The following is a 22,639-nucleotide window of genomic DNA, read 5'->3' as shown; positions in this document are numbered from 1 at the left end:
CTTAAATTTAGAATTTTCAATATCTAATTCCTCGTGCCAGTTAAATGTAAGCATATACAAGCTTAGAGAAACTTGAAGTTAGATACAGTATCAAGCTGTTGTCCTTCAGGAAACAGGCTGTGGCCACTAGCAGCAGAGAGAGACATGGCCTGTGTCTTACGATACAGCTCTTTGGACATGTCCCTTTATGTGTAACCCCTCCATTGAGTGGAACACTGTGTGACCCATTTGGGGAATGTGGTCTTATAAGGCTCCCCACCATGGGCTGTACATTCATGCCCACACAAGCAATTAGATAGCAACAGATTTGAGTAAGCCTGCCTTAGCTTGCTTTGTGGCAGGATTAAGATACCAGGCAAGCAATCCCCATGAAGGTGCATTGACTCAAGTGAGAAGGCAGGTCTCAGTCCCCTCAGAATGCCCAACCTTCCCTTCCTATAGAAGGACAATTTATCTCCTGAACATTTTTGTTACACGGGCTTTCCCTTATAGACTGAGGGCTTGCCCTCTGAGTAACAACTCTGGTATTAGGCATGTTCCAGTCCCCCCCCCCCCGGGTCTTCTCCATACATTGGCCACTTTTCTTTTTTCCATTCATCCAATTAGAGTTGAACACTTTGTGGACAGAGTGTCGGCTAAGTATGCACTTGGGACTCGAAGACTTGGTGATGGTTAATGAGCTACTCCAGTTATCACTCTCCAATCTCCTTGACTTTAAATGGCATCTTTACGATTGGCTGAGTGATCCAGACAGGAATCTTGGGAAAGGCTGACTATATACTGATCAGTATCAAGACCCCTCCAACTGGCCTACAGTTCATTAAATGTTATTGTGAATTAGTTTTAACTTTTGTGTCTACACTGCTCACTGAAAAAGACTTAAGTGGTAATTAGGAGATTCAAGCGCCAGTACAGGCTTTAGCGTCTAACCTGGCCTGGATTTTAACAGAACCACCTAAGTTCTTCCTCAGTCACCTTGATAAGCAATCTCTTCTCCACCATTACCCAGTTGGGCAAATGTTAATTAGGTATTTTTAACAAGTTTATTCTTAAGGGAAATGTGTCTTGGGACATATATTTTTATACATTGTGGTCTTTTAAATAAGCTTGTATGAGGATCACGACAACACATCATCCTGAGAGTTACAGGCTGGGTTAGTGCTAAGACCTGTGACTGCCCAGTAGGACAGTCACACAGTCTCTATTCACAAGTAGTAATTCCTGCACCTTCTCTAAACCCAGGATGTAAGCTGCAGCTCTTGGCACTGCAGGATCTCTAGGCTATCTCAGTCACAAACCAAGGAGCCTCCTTGGAAGATTCCTCCAATGACAGTGAAATCTGTACCTGAAGTACAACTTGTCCAGTGTGGACATAAAAATGAACATGAATGATTTCTGAATTGGAAAAAAGGATAAGCAAGAGGTCTCAAGGCAAACTCACTATGCCGGAGCCTGGGGAGTCCCTCTGCAGGGCAGGCCATAGCTGCCCTGTTTCTTAACTTCTCGTTTTATTCAATCTTTTTCCAATCTCTCCCTCTCACCCTCACACTTTCTCTGGCTGTCTCTCTCCTGATTTGCCTGCTTAGGGACAGACAGGTAATGGAGAAGAAATTGAAAGGGAAAATACAGGGAAAATGTAAATGAAAAGAAGTTATTATAACTGTTATAATGAAGTGCCTTTCATTTAAATATAAGAATGTAACGCTGAAATGAACTTGTGATCCTGAAATGCATTTTTAATGAGTTTCCTTTTTATTTTGCTGCTTCAGTGGCATATTTTAAAGACCCTTTGAAAAAAGCCACATTAAAAACCCCACCAAATGCCACAACACGCAAAATTGGATATTGGTTTATTCCAAAACTGCTGATCAGGAAGAGTGACTCTTCATCACAAAATGTTGCAGTCACTTTATTTAAATGAGTTTGAATTTGCATTGTGATGTGCCATTCTGATTTAGGGAAAAAAAATTAGATTTTCAGATCAAATTGACCCAGCCAGTGAAGCGTTAAGCAGCTGGCAGGTCTAGTCTAAAAGCCTCGTGTTCTATCAAACCTGCAGCCGGTGGAAGTCACCAAGCCCATGGGAAACAACTTTCTTGCGGCCCGGCGGTCCTCCTGAGCAGCCCTCGCTCTTTTCTCACCAAGCCACCCTCTTCCCTTCTCGCCCACCCAGGTGAACGGCCTTTCCAGTGCAACCAATGCGGGGCCTCCTTTACCCAGAAAGGCAACCTGCTGCGCCACATCAAGCTGCACTCGGGCGAGAAGCCCTTCAAGTGCCACCTCTGCAACTATGCCTGCCGCCGCAGGGATGCCCTCACCGGCCACCTGAGGACGCACTCTGGTAGGTTTCCTGGGCATGGCAGGGATGCCAGGCCATGACCATCTCAGTAAAGGGGCCCTAGATCATGTGCTCCATGTTCGCAGCCACTGCCCTTCCATTCTACCCAGTCCTCAGCCCTCTTGGGGTGTTGGCCTCCTACATGGTGACCTGCTTTCCCTACTGAACAAGGGGAAATGGGTGGGGGATGAGCACAAAAGGAAGACCCACCTCCTTGGTGCATTTCAGAAAAGCCTTCTCCCTCCCACCATATCTAGTAAGTGGAATTTTTCTAAAGTGCACTGCTCTTGCCCTTAACTTTCCAAACACATCTCTTTAGGCTCATTGCTATGCCATACGTATTGCTGGCTTGTGTAGAATATGTTGAATAGTAGTAATAGACATAATTTTCCTTGCAGAGAGGACACAGGTTTGGTCAGAGTACACCAGCCCAGGGCACACTGCCCCAGCCAGAGAGTGGCTCCCATGCCAGAAACCAGTGGAGGCTTTGATGGGACTGGCCAGTCTGGAGCTGTCCAAAAATTACAGACAGCAAAATTTCCCTGTCAAAATGTCCCAGATACCCTGAAATCTCAGCACACAATCTACATGAATGCTGGACAGTTGTCCAAATGTTCTCAACCTGACACACAGACTCATCTTTAATTAGATATCATCTTCTGCCTCCTGAATAGCTTCTTACCCAGCAGCCCCACAGGCCTCTAGGTCTGAGAGAAAGGGATTTTTGTCCAAAAACTGTGTTATGTTTGCTTGAAATATGGTTGACATGATGTAAGGCACACAGGTTGCCCCCATTCTGCCCTGTCATGTGGTATCATGTGCTACACTGGCTTTAGGAGCACGAGACTGATGGGCCTTGTCCCTGCCCTCAAAGAGTGCCCTGTCTTAGCAAGCCATCACTCTGTCATTGCTCAGTGGCTTCTCTGAGCAGCAGCTGCACCCTTGAGACAGTGGCTGTGCAGAATGGAGGGCCTCCTATACCTCCTTCCCACTGCTAACCTCTTCCCAGACAGGAAAGATGCTTTCATGGTCCAATTCTTTGCCTGCATTGCCTAAGCCCCTCCACGGCATCCTCTGTGTGTGTGTGTGGCATGGTAGAGCTCTGAGGGTGCCTTAGGAGAAGAAAGAAAAGACAGTGTGTCCCGTGGGAGGATCAGGAGGGAGAGATTCCCACAGCAGAAGGGCTAGACAATGTGTTCGGTCCAAACTGAGTTTGCTTTCGGGGAGCTCTAAACAAGTGAGAGTAGGGTATTACTATGGGGCACATTTTAGCAGATGTTGGCCAGAGCTGGCTTTTCTAGTGAGTGGTCCCCTTCAGATGGGCATTCACAAGACAGCTTCTGGGAAGGAAAGGAGATAAGGCCAAGCATCACCTCCCCTCTAGTCTGCTCTCCCCCTGATGACACTGGACATGCAGGAGACTCACAAAAGCTTATAGCAGAAAGCTGTGATTGTGGTGAGTTTCTTGGCACTGCTGAGAAAGGTGCTGGCCTCCATTGAGGAGCTGCTCTCTCAGAGGGTAATGCAAGGGTCGAACACTTCCCTGTCCTAGGTGGGACACTAGCTGAGATCTGGGACAGGTTTTCTCCAAGGAATGAGAAGAACTGTAGGCACTCTGAGATGGGGGTAACACTGTCTACGTGTATTCGTGATGAGTATGTGCATGTCACTGAGTGAGGGTGGTGCCAGGGAGGGAGTGACATTCAGACCTGTGTAGGTGCCAGGTGTAAGAATCGTACAGTTCCTGCATGCTAGCAGGTGACAAAGAGAAAGCAGCTGCACATCTATCATTTATACGAAGTCACCTAAACACAATTGACAGGCACCATGCACTAGGGTTGGCAGCAAGCACAGCTTCCCAAGTCAGTAGAAAATTCAAAGACCTACTTTTAGGCTAACACCAGCCACAGCATTATCACCCTTTAATTCCTCGTTTACAATATAAATCTTCCCTGCATATCCATCCCTTAGCTGTAAGATGGCAAGATGAAATCTTGTGAAATTGGTGCAGGATTTGTGTTTTGCCTATATGCTTGCTCACTGTATTTGAGGTACTGATGGAATCCTCCTCTCAGTGCGGCTAATGACTTGAGTAGTTACATAAAAACAGGTGGTGGACTCCTGACAGGTTATTTCTGTCACAAGATCACCAATGAGCTAATAAAGACATCCATCATAGACCAGGGATGTTAATGACTCTATTGTCTGAAAAAAATGCCCTTAAGGCACACAGCTCTGGGAGAAAAGAAACATTGTGTTTTCTTCTTCAAAGTGATTTTACTGGAATGAAAAACTTCAGCCTTTGTCTGCAAAGGCTAGCAAAGAGTAGCACATTTTACTCCTGTGTGAATAGCCAGGCCCATATTCCATTAAAAGTTGGGGATCAACCATATAACTTTCCCTAGCATCTGGTGGTGGTCTGAGGTTCTAGACTTCAGTATAGTAAAGGAATTTATGCTGATATTGGGGTTAGTACTTCTTTGGAAACTCCAAGCTTTGTTAGAGATAGTTTGGTTCTTGTGTTCTAGCATTGAAATCAACCATACCCTGAGGAAAACCCAGACACCATACCATTTACACAGGGGGCAATTTTGATTCACTAAATCGTTAACATTATAAAGTTTTCAGAAAAGTACATGGTGTAGGTGTTTATATTGTATTAATTTCTATGGCAATAGAATATAAATATGTAATTTTAGGCAAAATTCATTCCATAATTCATCATTATTTCCTAGTTTGGGGTATATCACTATCTCTAGACACAAATTCTGTTAGGGCTGAAGAGATGGCTCAGCAGTTAAGAGCACTGGCTGCTCTTCCTGAGGAGCCATGTTTGATTCCCAACACCAATTTGGCAATCCATAATCATCTGTAACTCCAGTTCTAGGGGACCTAACTCCCTTTTATGGCCTTTGAAGGCGGGCACCAGCCATGCAAGTGATGCATAGACATACATGCAGGCAAAACACCTGTATACTTAAAATAAAAATCTAGTCTGTAGATGAAGCTTTGGTTTCCATGAGAACGTCTTCATAGCATCTGGTCATCTAGGAAAGAGAGCTAAGTAACATCCACTGTAAACCAGTTACCAAGCATTTCTATTCGCATGGCTTTGTGTCATACTTTGAAATATATTAAATCCAGCAGCATGAGAAATGCAGTGTTGGCATCGGGGTGAAAAATCCATACTCCTCATAAAGTAATTGGAGAATATTTTCTCTAAATACTGTTTTTACTGAAGACTTTAAAAATGGCCCAATGTGGGCCCTTTGCTAGTCTTCTCCTAAAATACCACTCAAAAAACCCAGGAAAAGCTAAACTAATATAGAACAATGTTGTTCCACATAGAAGTCACTAGCCATATGTGGCGCTTAAGTTTTGTGAGTTAAAATTAAACAAAATCAAAATGTTAGTCCTCTGTGGCACTAGCCAAACTTGAAATGTCCAATGGTTCCATGAAGCTGGTGGCTGCCATATTGAAAACACAGTGAGTGCCACGATGAACAGATATGCAAAGAACACTTAGAACATTTTAGTGAGTTCTAATGGACACGAGCTGATCTGGAAGTTTCATCATCCTAGTGTTCTCTGGGGATAAAACAGAGGCTTTCCATAGGCTCTCCAATGCAAAATACATTGTATATTCTCCATGTATATGAAAATACAGTTTGGTTATCCATATCACTTTTCATTTTGTATTTTCATGTTGTATATTCTTAAGCAAGATGGTATGTACTGCAAATGTAAAATACGTTTGTATTATATACAAAGATACAATTTATAAATATTCATTTCATTAAAGCCTTTTACTGTCATGGTTTCTTAGAGATGTTGAGTGACTTCCTCAACTTTTTGATCACTTTATTCCATTAGATGTTGTCCCAATGAGGGGTCAGACCTGGTAGGAGGCCCACCTGACGGTGATGTCTAGTGTCCTCGTGTTTGTGTCCACTCTGTGGCACTGTGATGGTTTACTTTTTCCCATTAAAGGACACACTCCAGTGATTTAGAAAGGAGTTTTGTAGACAGTGTGATAGGTTAAGATAAAACAAGGATCATGAATTCTTGGTGCAATCAATGGGCATTAACATTTTTGAAATTCATTCATTTTGACCCAGTCCATAATAGTCATAGCTCCCAGAGAGTACATTTTTGTTTTTTACCTTTTTTTGTTATAATTGTATTGCATGCATTCCCTTTACCCAGAAGGCCAATATTTAATTGGAGTCTTAAACTCAATTGTGTTTTCTGCAGTTGGTAAGCCTCACAAATGTGGATATTGTGGCCGAAGCTATAAACAGCGAAGCTCTTTAGAGGAACATAAAGAGCGATGCCACAACTACTTGGAAAGCATGGGCCTTCCGGGCACGATGTACCCAGGTAAGCACTGAGGCTCCCTGCTGAGCTGGGCCCCTCCCCCTCCCGGCACCAGGGTCAGGAGGGAGCTCTGTGGCATGTTTCTGGCCATGCTGTCCAAGAGGAACTTTTTGTCCAGTAGTACTGCAGCTACACTAGGGACAGCCCATGTGTTCCTCTACTTTCCAAGTTCTCATCTGACCAGACATAGCCTGTCTTAAGACCTCCCTTACCAGTAGTGACCCTAGTAAGATTCTGTGTTGTGGGGTGTTTTTGGTTTTGGGTTTTTTTGGGGGGGAGGGTGATTTTTAAACCAAAAGGAATTGGCTGCAGCATTAGATAAGCAATAAAGACCTTGCCTTGTATGCAGGAAGCCCTGGATTTGATCTCCAGCACCACATACATACACACACACACACACACACACACACACACACACACACACACACACGAAAATAAAAACAAGCTAGAGAAGTGTAGTGATTGATTCATTGTGTTTAAAAGTCCAAATAAGATGTGAGTCTTGAGCTGAAGAGATAGCTCATTGGTTAATAGCACTGGCTGCTCCTCCAGAGGTCCTGAGTTCAATTCCTGACAACCACGTGGTGGGTCAAAACCATCTATAGTAGGATCTGATGCCCTCTTCTGTCACAAAGGCATACATGCAGATAGAGTGCTCATATAAATAAAATAATGAACACTTTTTTAAAGACGTGAGTCTTTTTAAAAATTTCATTAAGGTCATCAAAGGAGAAGTGTTGGGTGGGGCTTAGACTGGGCTTTGAGTTTCCACACCTGGGAAGATAAGGGCCTAACTTGTTGGAAGACCCAGAAGTCATCAGTACTGAGGCTGTGGGAGAAGTGCTGGGATGTATACTAAACTCTACCTTGTTGTGAGAATCAGTTTCACCCTGAACTTCTGGTGTATCCTGGCTGCTGGCCAGGTGGTTCAAAACACTGCAGTGATGGCTTCATGCTCCAGTTCTTTCTCAAGAAATGAGAAATTACTCTAGCAGGAAGCAGCAGTCAGACAGCACAGCCACATAGGTGGGCACCGGCATTTAATTACACTGGGTTCTTCCTGCCTCTGCCTCACTCACATTAAGATACATAAGACCATCATAGACGCCCGAACCAGTGCCAGTCAGCTTCCCATCACTGTACTAAAAAGAAGACAGTTCTCCCTGGAATTTTGAAGATTTCAGCCTCTGGTTGGTAGGATACATTGCTTTGGGCATGCTATGCTGGAAGCAAGCGTGGGTACACTGAAATCCCCTGCTGGAAGCAGGGGTAATCATCACAAGCCAGGGAGAAAGAGAGAAAGAAGAGGCTAGGCACCCATGCTCCTGTTTGAGAACGTACCCCAGTGACATAAGGACTGCCCCCAAAGACTCCACCCTCAAGGGTTCCAGCACCTCTTTCTTGGATCACCCTAGACCCCCAGGACTCCAATATTTGGACCTTTGAGGGCCACTCCCATTCCAAATTAGAGCTGCCAAGGCCATGTTTATTTCACCCCTCCAACACCTACCTTGTGGATACACAGTGAGTGCTGGGTTAAGAAACTTGGCATTGCTGGGCTCTAGAAATGAACTTTAGTGTAAGTCCTGCCAATAAGCCTGTACATTCTTGTTCATTTCCCTCTCCTGACCCTCCATGTCCCTTGGGTCACCACATTAACTCCCCAGACCTATTGACGTTGAGTCCATTAAGCAAAAACTGCCTGGCTCAAGAGATGTAAGAAAACATTTGTTTTTCTGAACCAAGCTTCTTTTGTAAAATGGCTGGGGTCACTTGTTACACGTTGATAATATCTTCATGGGAAAAAAAAAAAAACTTTCTCCTGGGCCCCACATGCACAAAAGACAGAGAAAAAGGGTTGGGCTCAGAGGTGTGATATGGTCTCACCTGAGAGATGGAGACCTGGGCTAGTGACTGACTGAGCCTAGTTCACAGAGAAGGAAAGGCATGTAAATGAGCATATTAGCCTGATAGAGTACATGTAGGAATGACTTCCAGAATTAGGTTTGATGACTTTATTTCCTCCAGATAATCGAGTGTGGGCTGAATGTTGAGCTATTTAACAAGACACACATAATCCACTGTTAAAAGAACATGAAGCAGTAGTGTTCAACTACAAACGCAGAGTTTAAAGTGGCATTCACAACAGCACTGAAAATATAAAATACATAGGGGTCCTGTTGGCGTGCAGAGTACAGAGTAAGGGGCAGAAAGCTACCATGTCATCCTGGGCCAGGAAGAAATGTAGAAGATGAAAGAGGGAAAACAAGGTTGGTCCATCTATGAACATCCTCCCAAATCTAGGCATAGTTTTCACACAAAATTTTTATGGGTACTTTTGACATTTGATAGTCATTGATTACAAAAATCTCTCTGAAAAAATAAATGAGAATATTGGCAAGACTAGAGTTATATGAAGATGTGCCATCGCTCAAGGAACATGGAGATAAGCCAGCACAGAACTGGATAAACCTATGGTAAATCAACATGATCTGTCTGAGAAGGAAAACACACAAGACAGAAACCGTGTTGGAAGAGCTGATTAAAAAGTAGAAGCTAAGCCAGGCACTGGTGGCACACGCCTTTTGTCCCAGCACTCGGGAGGCAGAGGCAGGCAGATCTCTGTTAAGTTTGAGGCCAGTCTGGTCTACAAAGCTACACAGAGAAAAACCCTGTCTCAAAAGAATCAAAAAAAAAAAAAAAAAGTGGAATCTGATCACCGTACATTTTCAGGTCCGTAAACAGTAGGGTGTGTTTCAGGGGAATGAAGGAATTGTATTTCAGAAATCCCTGCCATACAAACTAGAAGTCAGCTAGATGAGATTATGCAGGAGACAGGCTTGGATCTTATGGATAGGGAGAGCTGGTAAAGAAAAGAAGATGGGGGCTGGAGAGATGGCCCAAAGTTAAGAACACTGACTGATCAGTGCAGAGTTCAATTCCCAGCAACCACATGGTGGCTCACAACCATCTATAAGGAGATCTGGTACCCTCTTTTGGAGTGCAGGCATACATGTAGGCAGAACACTATACATAATAAATAAATCTTTAAAAAGGAAAAGGAAGGAAAAGAAAAGGAGATGGACTGGTCTAGCTCATATGTCTGCATTTCCCTTCTTGACTGCTAGGCTTCCTACCCTGTGCTGCTGTGACGATTAGGAACTTGCTGTGTGGTTGCGGACTGTACCCTATAAAGTGGTGACTTCATACCCTTTGATCATTTCTGGACCTGATGATGTTTGGTTCTCATGGTTGTTGTTAGAGTTGGTTAAGGTAACCTTGAGACAGGACCCTCCAAAGTGACACAGTTAATTCTCTATGGTCCAGCCTTGGATGGTAGACACTCAAGCTTGTTGTGAGGTTGAGCAGGTGGAGGAAGGGGCATTAGCAGGCTGATTCTGCCAGGGGGCTGGAAGATGAGAAATAGGCTCTTGTTGGCACTTTGAGGTTGACACTGGATGCAGCAGCATCTTGAAGGGCAAGCATGTCTAAACTAGCTTCTCTGTCTTTGACTTTAGTCATTAAGGAAGAAACTAACCACAGTGAGATGGCAGAAGACCTGTGCAAGATAGGAGCAGAGAGGTCCCTTGTTCTGGACAGACTGGCAAGCAACGTCGCCAAACGTAAGAGCTCTATGCCTCAGAAATTTCTTGGTAAGAGTTAAATGTTTGCTGTCTCTTAACATACAACTATGGGGGTGTTCTAGACTCAAATGAAAGTTATTTCAAAGTAAAGGAAAAGAAAAATCTCACTTTTTGAAAAGAAAGTGATAAGATTAATATTTCTTAAATATTGAAGTTTTTTCAATATTTTTTTTCAAATTGACAAACCTTTCAGCAGGAATTAGATAGGATTTCGTAGCATCTTGGTATGATGTTTCTGTGACCTCTCTGATGACAATTAGGACAATCCTCTCAGAGCTTCAATGCACATTTTTCCAGGAAGCCTGTGTAATGCTCCCATCAGAGGACAGCGAGGGCTAATAGGAACCAAACAGAGAATGGCCCCTCAGAAGTTTCAGTGATGGTGTATTGCAGCTAGAATTACTATTTTGACCATTAACCCGTCCTTGATACTATGAGGAATAATACAGAGTGAGCCCCCTTGCTTCTTGAGCCACTGCTGCCTACTGTCAATCATAGACAAGTGTTTCATGCCTGCCAGCTAGGGCAGACACTGTAAGGACAGGAAAGAAGTTGAGGCAGGTTCCTTAATGGAAATCACTAGCCTCGGAGACAGGCCTGAGGTCAGAACAAAGACACTTATTAACTCTATGACCTTGGGGAGATAAATCAACCCTTCCCAAGCCTGGGTTCCATTCTTCATTCTCATAGGACAATTGTGAGCATAAAATGCCCCTACAGACATAAAAACTTTTAGAAGCCCTCAGTGTGAAGGTCAACTATTATCATGGTCAAGAAAGGAAATCTATGTCCAGGAAAGGAAAAGAAGTATTCATGAAGCTGAGATGGACTTTAAGAAAGGGGTAGGACTTCAGCAGCTTACCACACAGTCATTGAAGGAGTCATGGGGTCTAGGCAGATGAGGAGAAATTACTATGCTGTTGGCGGGTTTGGAATAGGACCAGTGGGATATGATGGAGGGGCAGGTATGTTCCTAACTTTGCTCAAGTGCCTACTGGGAAGCAGCGGGAGAAGTTGTTCCAAGAAGCTCTGACTGTAACATTGATGGCCTTTACATGTCAACGTGAGCAATGTAGTCTCATTCAGAATAACAGAAGCAGGGGTATGTTCTCAGAAGGAGCAGCAACTTTGATTGTAGATACAGCATGGGCTCAGATTAACTGGAAAGGGGCAGTAAAGGAGGAGCTTAGATGAAGAAGGAATGGAAGTCAGGGTGGGGTTGGTGAAGGAAATCGTGGGTTTCCTTGCTTAGTGTGCCATTTGCAGAAAAGATGAAACCAAGTCTGGAAAATGAGAGTTCAGGATTTAATGTAATTATTTTGAAGAATGACACCCTGATAAGGATATCCCATGGAAACTATGCTAGAGAGAAGATGGAACTTAAAAAGTGGGCACACACACACACATACAGAGAGAGAGAGAGAGAGAGAGAGAGAGAGAGAGAGAGAGAGAGAGAGAGAGGAGAGAGAGAGAATTCACACCAGGGCACCTACATCGAGCCAGAAAGACATAGTCAGGCTCTTGGGCAACAGCCTTCCTGTTACCGATACAACTAGGACTCCAGTTTTATCTATTGATTAAATAGAGGTTTCTCGTGGGAGGAAGAAGGGGAAGAGAGACCATTAGAAGACAAAACAGAAACCACTTTTTGGAAATCCTATTTCTGGGCTTTGTGTGTGCAAATGTGAGCTTCAGAACTGAAAGGAGGAAGGAGACTTAATTTCCCGATCACAGAAGGAGGGAATCTTGGGAAGGAGACATCTGCTGGATGACTGAAACTTTAGACAGTATCGGGTGTGAGGTCCCTATTTCCCCCTGCAGAGTGCACTGAGAACCCGAATCATGGAGAGTTTGATGGACTGCCCAGGGAGACTGGCAGAGATGAAGCAGCAAGTGTGGTCAAGGGTTGTGAAGAGCTTCTGACCTCAGGAGGCAGGGTGTGACTTCCTCTTTTTGATTAGGAACCTGAAGAATGCCCCATGCTTTAGTAAAGGCCATCTGCAGTGTCCTAAGGCTGTGGGAGACCTTACCAAATGGAGCATCTGAAATTTTACCATGGCTGTCCTGTGTGAATGAGCATTGTCTTGATTCACACGCTACAGGGTGAGAGGGAGCAACAAAATTGGTGAGGCAAAGCTGAGATGAGAAAGCCCTCTCCAGGGGAGAGGTTAAACACAGGAGGAAGTGGCATTGTGGGAACAGAAGGACCAGGATAGCAGAAGTGGAGTGTGCAAGGAAGAGCTCCTAGCAGCTGTGCCTGTTGGTGTTCCCCAGAGGTGATTGGCAGTTCATGTCCTAACCAGTGCCTCTTCCTGCCCTCACATGCCAGCCTTCCTCTCCCTGCTATGCGATGGCTTCCTACTGTCTCACAGTTCTCCATCTCTAAAACAGAAAGAGGTGCCCTCAAAGGGCCTAATATCATCATTAGGATGATATATTATTGTTACTAAAATGATAGATAGCTAATAAGAATTTTGACAGAAATATTTGATGGTTTTCAGTTATTCAAACCCAACATCCAGACCTTACCAGTACTAAATTAGATGAACATCATTGCAAATATCTCCCTGCCATATATATTTCAGCGGATAGGGTTACTCATAGGTGGATTACAATACAGAGATGTGAAGTAAATGCCTTTGGAAGTTTCCAAAGATACCACCTTAGAAAGATTCCAACTGCTTCTCCTGGGGGTGAATATATGAGTTTGATGTGCTTAACCTCTTCCTGTGCATTGCTAGAAAACACGTTCAAGTGACCATGGCACAAATGGCCATGGCATATTAAACATGTCTTAAACTTTAAGAGGTTCCTGACCCTCAAAAAAATATTCACTCCCAGAGGGAATTCTACTTTTTAAAAAGAATTACTCCCAGAATAAAAGTATTTATTATAAAGGACATTAAGAACTATGAACCATTTTTATTTATTTTGCTTTAGCATTGCCCATCTCTAGAATATTCACATTCTATTCAGCAATCATTACTCTTACATCATTTAGATATTCACTACTATGTATTTTAACATGTTGAAGAGTCAGACCCAGACGTCTTAGTATCATTTCTGTTTATTTTGCTTAATGCCTTCATTGAGTAGACCTTACATTCGAGCATTCTTTTTGTAGACATTCCATCTACATTGCTTTGAGTTTGAAGATATCCAACTGTCACCTTTGTACCTGAGGGGTTTCCTCAGGAGGATGTGGCCTTGGGTCACTCTTCCTTCTCAGAGATTGATAGATCATACCCCATTGGCTGTAGCGTTGCTTGTTGGATGGTACTGGGATTCTAAGTCCAGCCTGATTTTTTCTTTAATATGATTTTACTTCTCCATACAAAGTGTCTTTTTTTTTTTTCTCCTTGAACCCAAAAGCTCTCAGTAAGAAGCATCCTACTATTTTACAGGCTGGAGGAACCCATGCCTTCTAAACTGGGAGGTTCCTCTCTATTTCTTTTGGAAACATTCCTTTGCATAAATAACTTTTGTTCTATCTGTTGTGCTCTCTACTCAAAAGTGCTGGCTTTCAATAGTTGGATAAGTTGTCTCCCATATCTGTTATTATTTTCTTATTTTTAAGTTTATTCACTGTTATTTTATATTATCCCTGCACTGTCAGAAATTCAGTTCCTAGCCATTTTTATTCTAGTGTTTGCTATTTCTAACTCATGTATTAAGTGTTTATTGGATTGGATTTCATTTTGTTTCCTGAGATCTGAACCCTTCCTCTCTTCTGTTTGGTTTTTTTGTTTGTTTGTTTGTTTGTTTGGGGTTTTGTTTTGTATTGCCTTTGAATATTTTCTAAGTTTGACTGCTTGCATATTCCAAAAATTATAACAGCTAAAACTTAAAAATTACTTTTTACTCCATGTCATGAAGCAATTATGCTGAATTTCCCCTCTTCCAGGAATTAAGTTTCTTTTTCCCCTAGGATGGACTTACTGGTTTGTCTTACTTCCTTTCTTGCCAAAAAAATATTTTCACTGTAACCATGACATTTCTTTTCATGCTGCTCATTCTACTTGGTCTAATAGGGCTTGATTGACATTTCAATGTTCTTCCCATTGTATCTGAGACTTTTTCCTATGAGAACTATGACTTTTTTAAATCCTGAAAGAATGCCAAGGATGGTGTTGGGGGAGTTGAGGTGAGGCAAAGTGCTGCTTTTGTTTTAAAATGTTCCCTCTGAGATTTTTTAGATTTGGTTAAAGCCCTAATCCAGCAGACGGTGCCTCCTTCTCCACAGGGGACACCTCAGGGCTTCACTTGCCCTGCAGTGTAGCTCAAGGCCTTTGCTTCCATGCAGGGGAGTCAGCCCACAAAGTAAGCTCTCTGATGCCCTGTGCTTCCTGCCAGCAGAGCTTTCAGCTCCATGATCTGAAAAGGGAAAAAACCAATTCAGTCTATTCAATTGTTTCTCTGTCAGTGTGAGGATTGGGGAGAATGCTGAAAATGTTATTGATACTTCCTGTTTCTAGAAGTGGCACTGCCCAGAGCTTATCTTGCGTCTTGTTCAAGAACTTTCTGTTCTTTCCTTGGTCATTGATAGATGAATGTAAAGTAGAAATAAGTAGAAGATGGATGGGTGGACGGATGGATGATAGACTTCACTGAGGCAATGGGGACTTCTGTAGCTTTCATTTTTCACATATGGGTAAAGGAATTCTATGGGTGGATTTGTCACTCCAAGCTCATCTATAATGTATATTGCTTTCTTTGCAACACCCACTTGTTGTTGAAACTAAGTTCTTGAAACAGCAGGCTTCAATGGTTGCTTAGAAAACCACAGAACCACGACTCTGGGGAGAAACAGGAAAGCACCACCTTAGGTGAGAAAACACACACTTTGATGGCTCGCAGAACTAGGGCCAGGTCCACACCCTTCTCCATCGCTAGGCTTTGGCAGCAAGTGAGATGCTAGTGCAGCAAGAATGAGTTCTTTCTGTCCATGTAACCAGATAGGTTAGCACCTTAATTCTAAAATAATTTACAGGAAAAAAAATTTTTGGTTTTAGGAATGCTACATAACTTAGAGATGTTGCATAATTACATCCCCCGGGAATGGAGAGAGAAATTCCTTCATTGTGTCTACCATCTACTACACAGGGATTTTGTTCTGTCCAGTCTCTGAGAAGATGTAACTGGACATATACAAGTTTGTTTTCTATAGTCTGCAGATCATTCTGCGCCATATTCAGGCTATGTGTTGCTTCGGGCATAGCAGATGAAAGCAAATGAAGCCAAATAGTCATGTAGTACACATGCAGTAAGAAACACAATACAAAGAAAGATCATGGGGATAGAGCCCTAGGCTACCACTTTTTTATTAATTACATTTATTCATTTATTTTACATCCTGACTGCAGTTTCCCCTCTCCTTTTTCCTCCCATTCCCTCCCCCTACTTCTGCTCTGCCCTGCCCCCTATCCACTCCTCCTCTGTTTCTGTTCAGAAAAGGCAGGCCTCCCATGAGTGTCAATAAAGCATGGCATATCAAGTTGAGGTAGGACTAAGACCCTGCCTCATATTAAAGCTTGGTAAGACAACCCAGTATGAGGAATAGGTTCCCAAAAGCCTGCCAAGACATCAGGGACAGACTTCACTCCTACTGCTATGAGTCCCACAAGTAGACCAAGTTGTCTACAATCCTGGGCTACTATTAATGAACTATGGTAGATTTATGAATTGTGCAATAGTTTGTCCTACTGTAAGAGTTTGGGGGAGGTGACGACCTCAATGCCAGTGTGAAAGACACTGGGGTCGTCTTCTGTCACCACCCTCATCAGCTGCCTTCAGGTACAGCCTGACTGTGAGCCACCACTCACCTTTGTACATCTTCTGTCTGTCCTCTGACTGTGGCTGAGTAGATCACTTTCTTCAGATCCTTCACCAGTTTCCTTTTTTCATTAAACTAACTCAGTTTAGTCTAAGGTTCCAGGGAATGACCCCAGCTTCCATTTGGACATTGCCTATGTTCCTAGAGCTCTGGCCCCTGAACCTTCACCTTGCCCTACCAAAGCTCCAGGCTCCCTCTCCCCCCATGACCTTCGCTGCTGCTGTCCCCAGCTGTGGGACATAGAAGCCTACACAACCATCTGGCTCTTATGAGATGAGACGCCTGTATGACATTCTGGCAGCAAGCCTTCCTGTACTAGTGGGATTTCATGGATGGGGATGGAGTATGCCATCACTCCTGAATATGTATGTCTCCTGATAGCTGTGTACATCCAAGGATAGGGACCATTCTTACTGGCTTTCGTTTTAGTCCCGCTGTTGAGCCAGATTTATTGAAGAGGAAAGAGGCAGAGCGGGAGGTGAGATGTAAACAGTGCATGTGATCCTGTGGGCTACCTGATGTGTTCTCAATCACCATCACTGAGAAGGTTCACAAATGGCTATCCCTGCTAATAGGATATAAACAATTGCCTTAGTGAGAGAATTTGCTGAGTCATCTTAGTCTTAACATCTAGAAGATAAAACATATTTTTTGAGACAGGGTTTCTCTGTGTAGTCCTAGCTGTTCTAGAACTCACTCTGTAGACCAGGCTGGCCTCAAACTCACAGAAATACACCTGCCTCTACCTCCTGGGTACTGGAATTAAAGGCTTATGGCACTACAGCTAGAAGATAAATCTTTAAAGATATTTATTGTGAAATGCAATTAATGCGGGTCACAATGGAGTCAGAGCTCGTTTGATGAACAGATGGTTTATTAGGAAAGTACTCACGCAACGGAGCCAGTCCTGTACAACCAAGCGGGACTGTACTTCCCAAGAGGGAACAGAGAGAGCCACATACTTGCGACCCTCATATTTAAGGCCTTGCTATGTCACTCTGACCATGCCCAAGCGTGCATAGTCATCGTCACCTGTGCCAGCCCTCAAGTGGGCGTGGCCATCATTTCCCCCTATGGAGATTCATTTTATTTCATTAACAAAACATTTGCTCCAAAACTAATTACCTGAAGCCAAATCTAGACTCATCTCCCACAGGTTCCAGGGAAGGAGGTTTATGTTAGCCCAATGTTCCATCACTATAGGAAAATATCTGAGATATTCAACTTGTAAGAAGTTTGGTTTGAAGATTTGGAGGGCTCCTCTCCAAGACTGACCCTGTTGTGCTGGGCCTGTGGCAAGGCAGCACAAGTAGGTCATTGAGCAGAAATGTTTGCCAGATGGCTATGAAGCAAGAGGGAAATATATAGGGGTGAGGGTCCCAATATCCCCTTAAATATAGTCCCCCAAATCTAAGGTCTTCCCATTAGGCCCTTCCTCCCTAAAGAGTCCAGAACCTCCCAACAGCATGTGTCCCTGGGTCGTCACCAAGCTTCTTTGGCATTGTGATAAGACATTGCCATCTACAAATAGTCAGGCACATTCATAGCTATCTTGGGATACATCTGGTTTATGAGCCACAGGTTGGACAATAGCTGAAAACACGGGCCTTTGGGAACTTCCGAGGTCCAGATTATAGAAGAGTTCATGTAGTCCAAAAGCTAATGTGAGAGCTACAAGCTTATGCTCAGATAAGAGCATAAGTTTCTTTCTTCCTTTCTTTCTCTCTCTCTTTCTTTCTTTCTTCCTGTTTTTTTGTTGGTGTGTGTGTATATGTGTTTTCAAGACAACATTTCTCTGTGTAACAGCTCTGGCTGTCCTGGAACTCACTCTGTAGGCCAGGCTGTCCTCAAACTCAAAGAGATCTGCCTGCCTCTGCCTCCAGAGTACTGGGATTAAAGGCATGTGTCACCACCAGGAGAGCATAAAAGTGTCTTGAGTCCCAGGTCCACTCACTGCTGTTTTACCCTTGTCGCAGTTGCCATGTTTTAAACTACTAGCAGCCCAACTGCTCAGGCCACTAAAGGTAGCTTTAACTAAATCTCTATCATTCTAATAAAATTTGAGATTCAAAGGATAGGGTGAAAACCTGCAAGCTCAGAGAGTTAAGTAGCAACTGGCTAACTCTCTTTCTTTGCTGGTGACCCTTGAAGCCTCTCTCCTTCCACACCGCCCCAAGAAAAAAACTGATGCTATGCTTGCTCCTCCCTGCTATTTCCTGCTAACTAGTTGCTAACCCCAGCCCGCTGAGCCTGGGTTAATTTTATTTAATTAACACAAATGCAACACATCTTTACATAACTAAACAAATGCAGCATAAACAAATGTAATACATCTTTGCCTAGTTAAACAAATATTCTACAACATGTCCTCCTTTTGTCTAAATAAAAAGAAAGATTTTAACTTTAACATAGTAAAACTGTATATACAATAGGAACAGTTATTAAGTAAGAATTAAAATTACAATATCCAGTCCCTTTGCACTTGGCAAATTCAGAGAAATCATTCTATTATCTATCCTATCTTGATGAGTCCAAAGCTCTGTACCTAATTTACCTTCTATCATAACTAAGGAAAACTGTAACTATAACTACCTAGTCTTCAACTCCATCAAAGACCCCAGAAGGATATGGTATTACCTGGAGTAAACAGGAAGTACAGAGCAAGAAACTTCCAAAAATATAAAAACAACAGAGACATTTGGCTGCCTGGACAGTCACCCAAGGTTTCTCTGCAACATTGGGGCATCCGTCTTTAGTCTACAGGCCTAGAATATCTGGCAGACTTTTTATGAAATAAGAGTTTTGAAGGACTGTCCTGCCTTGTTCTGGCAAAGTTCTGAAGTCAAGTTTCCTTTGTGTCCTGCATGTCTAGTTTGGACAAAGAAACTGTCGAGGTAAGGACAGTTTCTTGCCCAAATGGCTAGCTTTGCCACAATGAAAGCAAACTCCATATTGAGGTTCTTGGAAGTCCATCATCCTTTTATGTAGATTGATGCTACCAGAAGCAGACATGTCTCACTTTCATGAAAAGCCCTGTGCTATTAAACATCTTAAATGCCAGATTCTGTATGTCTCTGAAGCATTTGAAGATCACCTATCTAAAATATATCTGTTTAACACTGAAAGCATATCTAATATGACTACAAGTTTGATTATTATAGATGACTAACTACTAACCTGCATTTCTTAATTATACATTACATTTTTAAAAGCACAACACCCCAAACAAGAGTAGAAACATACATACAGAATAACAAAAATAACTTTAAATTTGTATCAATATACCAAAATCCATACCACTGTAAAATATTGAGGTTATAAGTTGTCTTTTTATCCTGTATTCCTATATCCCCCCTAAACAATGACAAACATCCAAAAGCCACCAAATGACCAAAAACCACCCAACCCTGCCTCTTGAGAATGTGGATGTTGTGTTCTCTAGACTGATTCCTATTGTATGGAGGCAACAGCATCTCCAGGGGACCCTGAGAAAATTGAGACAGTGGTCAAGTTCTTGGAAAACTAGTTGTAAATTTGTTGTCCAGTCTCAGAACTGTTCCCATGCAGAGGGATCAGTGGCTTGTATTTTTTCTTAGTTTATTACTCTATGTCTGTAGCCAAAATTTTCAGGAGGTCTTCCCTGGTCAAACCTGATCTCTATTTGAAGGATCCACAGACTTTCGTTTCCTTTGGAAACAAAAGGATAACCTCTCCTCCAGTGCAACACATTTTCTGAATTCCATCTTAAGGTTAAGACACCCATAAAGTATCCAGGCTGGTTTAATTTAGCAATCCCTTTTAAAATCCAATGTCTCTCATCAGCAGATGTAATTTGCTCATCAGCATTCAAAAAATTTCAAAATCAGCACAATGCCATACAGGATCCAGACTCCCTGGCTTTTCTCATTTATATTACTTTACTCTCTCCTTAAAGACTTTATTATTTTTAAATGATTTGTTTTTTTTTCCTATGACTGTCTATACCCACTTATTTTCATTCTTAAGCACCTATGCACATTTTTAAACACTGCCACCTGTTTAGAGGTGACTTTGCACTAGTGGCTGGCTCCACCCCACTAGGGTCTGTGAGAGCTCAAGCTTTATGCCCTGCAGGCTTGGCCAAGAGCTGAGTTTAACTGGGAGCTGCATTTAACTGCCCCAGCTCTAGGAAGTTGGTGATTGAACTATGGCAGGCATTTTTACTTAGCTTGTTGTTTTTACTTAATGTTCCAGTCACTCAAATGTTTGTTGTATGCTTCTCTGTATGCTATGAGCACTGTGTTACTAGGAAGCCATGTTTGGGATTTTTTCCCACCTTTCTCAGTACCTACAGAAAAATACGTGCCCCTCGTTGGGTACCATTTGAGTTGGGGTTTTCTTTGGGCCACCAAACCATTCCCAAATAAAGACATGGAGACTTATTATTAATTGTGAATACTCAGCCTCAGTTTAAGCTTGTTTCTAGCTAGCTCTTTTTTTTTTTTAACTTAAATTAGCCTATTTCTATTAACCTATGTGCTGCCCCCAGGCTCATTTACCTCATCTACATACTGTCCATCCTACTTTTTTGCTTCCTTTGTTTCTGGTTGACTGGCCCCAGCTGTCTCCCCTTTTATCTCTGCCTGCCAGCCCCATCTATCCCTCCCTTGCCTAACTATTGGCCATTCAGCTTTTTATTAGACCAATCAGGTGCCTTAGGCAAGAAGGTAAAATAGCAACACATCTTTACATAAACAAATACAGCATAAACAAGAACAACACACCTTTACATAGTTAAATACTCTATTCTACAACAAGTCACCACTGAATTCTCAATTTCATTCATCTTTAGTATTAGGCATGTTTGTAAAGAGTAAGTGAATGGTGCTTACCTTCCAGCCTGCTCAAAAAGATTTTCTCTGTTTCCAACTTCTGATTTCTGCTGAGATAACTCACCACTGCTAACCATAAAAAGAGAGTGCATACAATTATGTTAATGTATTCATTCTACTTTCATCATGCATTGGAGTCCATCCACTTTTGAGATATTTATAAGAAATATTTAGTTTATTATAAGCAATATGTAATCATGGTTTGAGCACATGTTTTTCTAGATTAAAATGATAAATGTAATATAGTATCTTAAATTTATTACATATATTAATTCATGGCTGTGTATTTTAACAAAATAATTTTAGAATAAATTAAATAGTATACGTTTAGAAAACTTTTAAAATATTTGAATTCAATATAATAGTGTTAATTTTACCTTATCTAATGAAAGATGGGGTTTAACCCTGTGAAACATAGCTGTTTAAGCTTATATGAACAATCTTTAGTTTCCCTATACATGGGTAAACAGGATTTCTTAACGTGCCTAGGTACCTAGCATAGTAAGACCCTAGGCAGGATGTTCCCCTTTTCCCTCCTGTGCCTGGGTAAATGTGACCTACCTACTGTGACACTGGGACACCATCCAACCCTCTGGGTACAGATTTTACTAATGGTCACCTACTTCCCACAGGAGACAAGTGCCTGTCAGACATGCCCTATGACAGTGCCAGCTATGAGAAGGATGAAATGATGACATCCCATGTGATGGACCAGGCCATCAACAATGCCATCAACTACCTGGGGGCTGAGTCCCTGCGCCCGCTGGTGCAGACGCCCCCTGGCAGTTCCGAGGTGGTACCTGTCATCAGCTCTATGTACCAGCTGCACAAGCCTCCCACTGACGGCCCCCCACGGTCCAACCACTCAGCGCAGGACAGTGCCAGTGCCGTGGACAACTTGCTGCTACTGTCCAAGGCCAAGTCTGTGTCATCCGAGCGGGAGGCCTCCCCAAGCAACAGCTGCCAAGACTCCACAGACACCGAGAGCAACGCAGAGGAGCAGCGCAGTGGCCTCATCTACCTGACCAATCACATCACCCCACATGTGCGCAACGGGCTGGCCCTCAAGGAGGAGCAGCGCGCCTATGAGGTGCTGAGGGCGGCCTCAGAGAACTCGCAGGATGCCTTCCGCGTGGTCAGCACAAGTGGTGAGCAGCTGAAGGTGTACAAGTGCGAACACTGCCGCGTGCTCTTCCTGGATCACGTCATGTATACCATCCACATGGGCTGCCATGGTTTCCGGGATCCTTTTGAGTGTAACATGTGTGGTTATCACAGCCAGGACAGGTACGAGTTCTCATCCCATATCACACGTGGGGAGCATCGCTACCACCTGAACTAAATCCAGCCAGGCCCCACAGAAGCACAAAGATAGCTGCCTCTGCCTCCCTCCTGGCAGCTGGACCCATGGCGGACAATGTTGGGTGTGTATTTGCAGGCAGTATTTGTTCCTTTAAGTTGGTTGTTTGGGATTTAATTTGCATTAGAAGACAGGTTTTTAATGTTAGAGACAGGCTTGCATTGCATCAGGAACATTCAGAACATCCATGCATCTAGACGGTTTTATTGACTGCTA

The 22,639-nt window shown here is 43.0% G+C and overlaps 1 protein-coding gene and 1 long non-coding RNA gene across 16 annotated transcripts in view; one reads left to right on the top strand and one right to left on the bottom strand.

Moving 5' to 3' along the window:
- Positions 1-22,405, top strand: part of Ikzf1 (IKAROS family zinc finger 1) — a 74,109-nt gene extending 51,704 nt beyond the window's left edge. For 2 of the 15 annotated variants that reach the window (XM_035453349.1, XM_035453345.1), the window contains 4 exons: positions 2,174-2,341; positions 6,593-6,718; positions 10,234-10,338; positions 21,696-22,405. In XM_035453349.1, the coding sequence (XP_035309240.1) occupies positions 2,174-2,341; positions 6,593-6,718; positions 10,234-10,338; positions 21,696-22,405 (1,109 nt within the window). Of the gene's footprint in view, positions 1-2,173; positions 2,342-6,592; positions 6,719-10,233; positions 10,369-21,695 lie in introns of all 15 variants that reach the window. The other 13 variants (XM_035453348.1, XM_035453344.1, XM_035453350.1 and 10 more) reach the window with 10 other exon arrangements.
- Positions 13,409-21,134, bottom strand: LOC118239725. Its single transcript, XR_004772574.1, has 2 exons — positions 21,064-21,134; positions 13,409-15,155 (listed from the first exon to the last, which is right to left on the bottom strand). It is a non-coding gene; the product is annotated as an uncharacterized LOC118239725 (long non-coding RNA).
- Positions 22,406-22,639: the final 234 nt, after the last annotated feature.

The sequence above is a fragment of the Cricetulus griseus genome (genome assembly GCF_003668045.3).
Source record: "Cricetulus griseus strain 17A/GY chromosome 1 unlocalized genomic scaffold, alternate assembly CriGri-PICRH-1.0 chr1_1, whole genome shotgun sequence".
Classification (NCBI taxonomy): domain Eukaryota; kingdom Metazoa; phylum Chordata; class Mammalia; order Rodentia; family Cricetidae; genus Cricetulus; species Cricetulus griseus.
The sequence above is the reverse complement of the archived record's forward strand: the minus strand, read 5'-3'. Positions and strand labels throughout refer to the sequence as shown.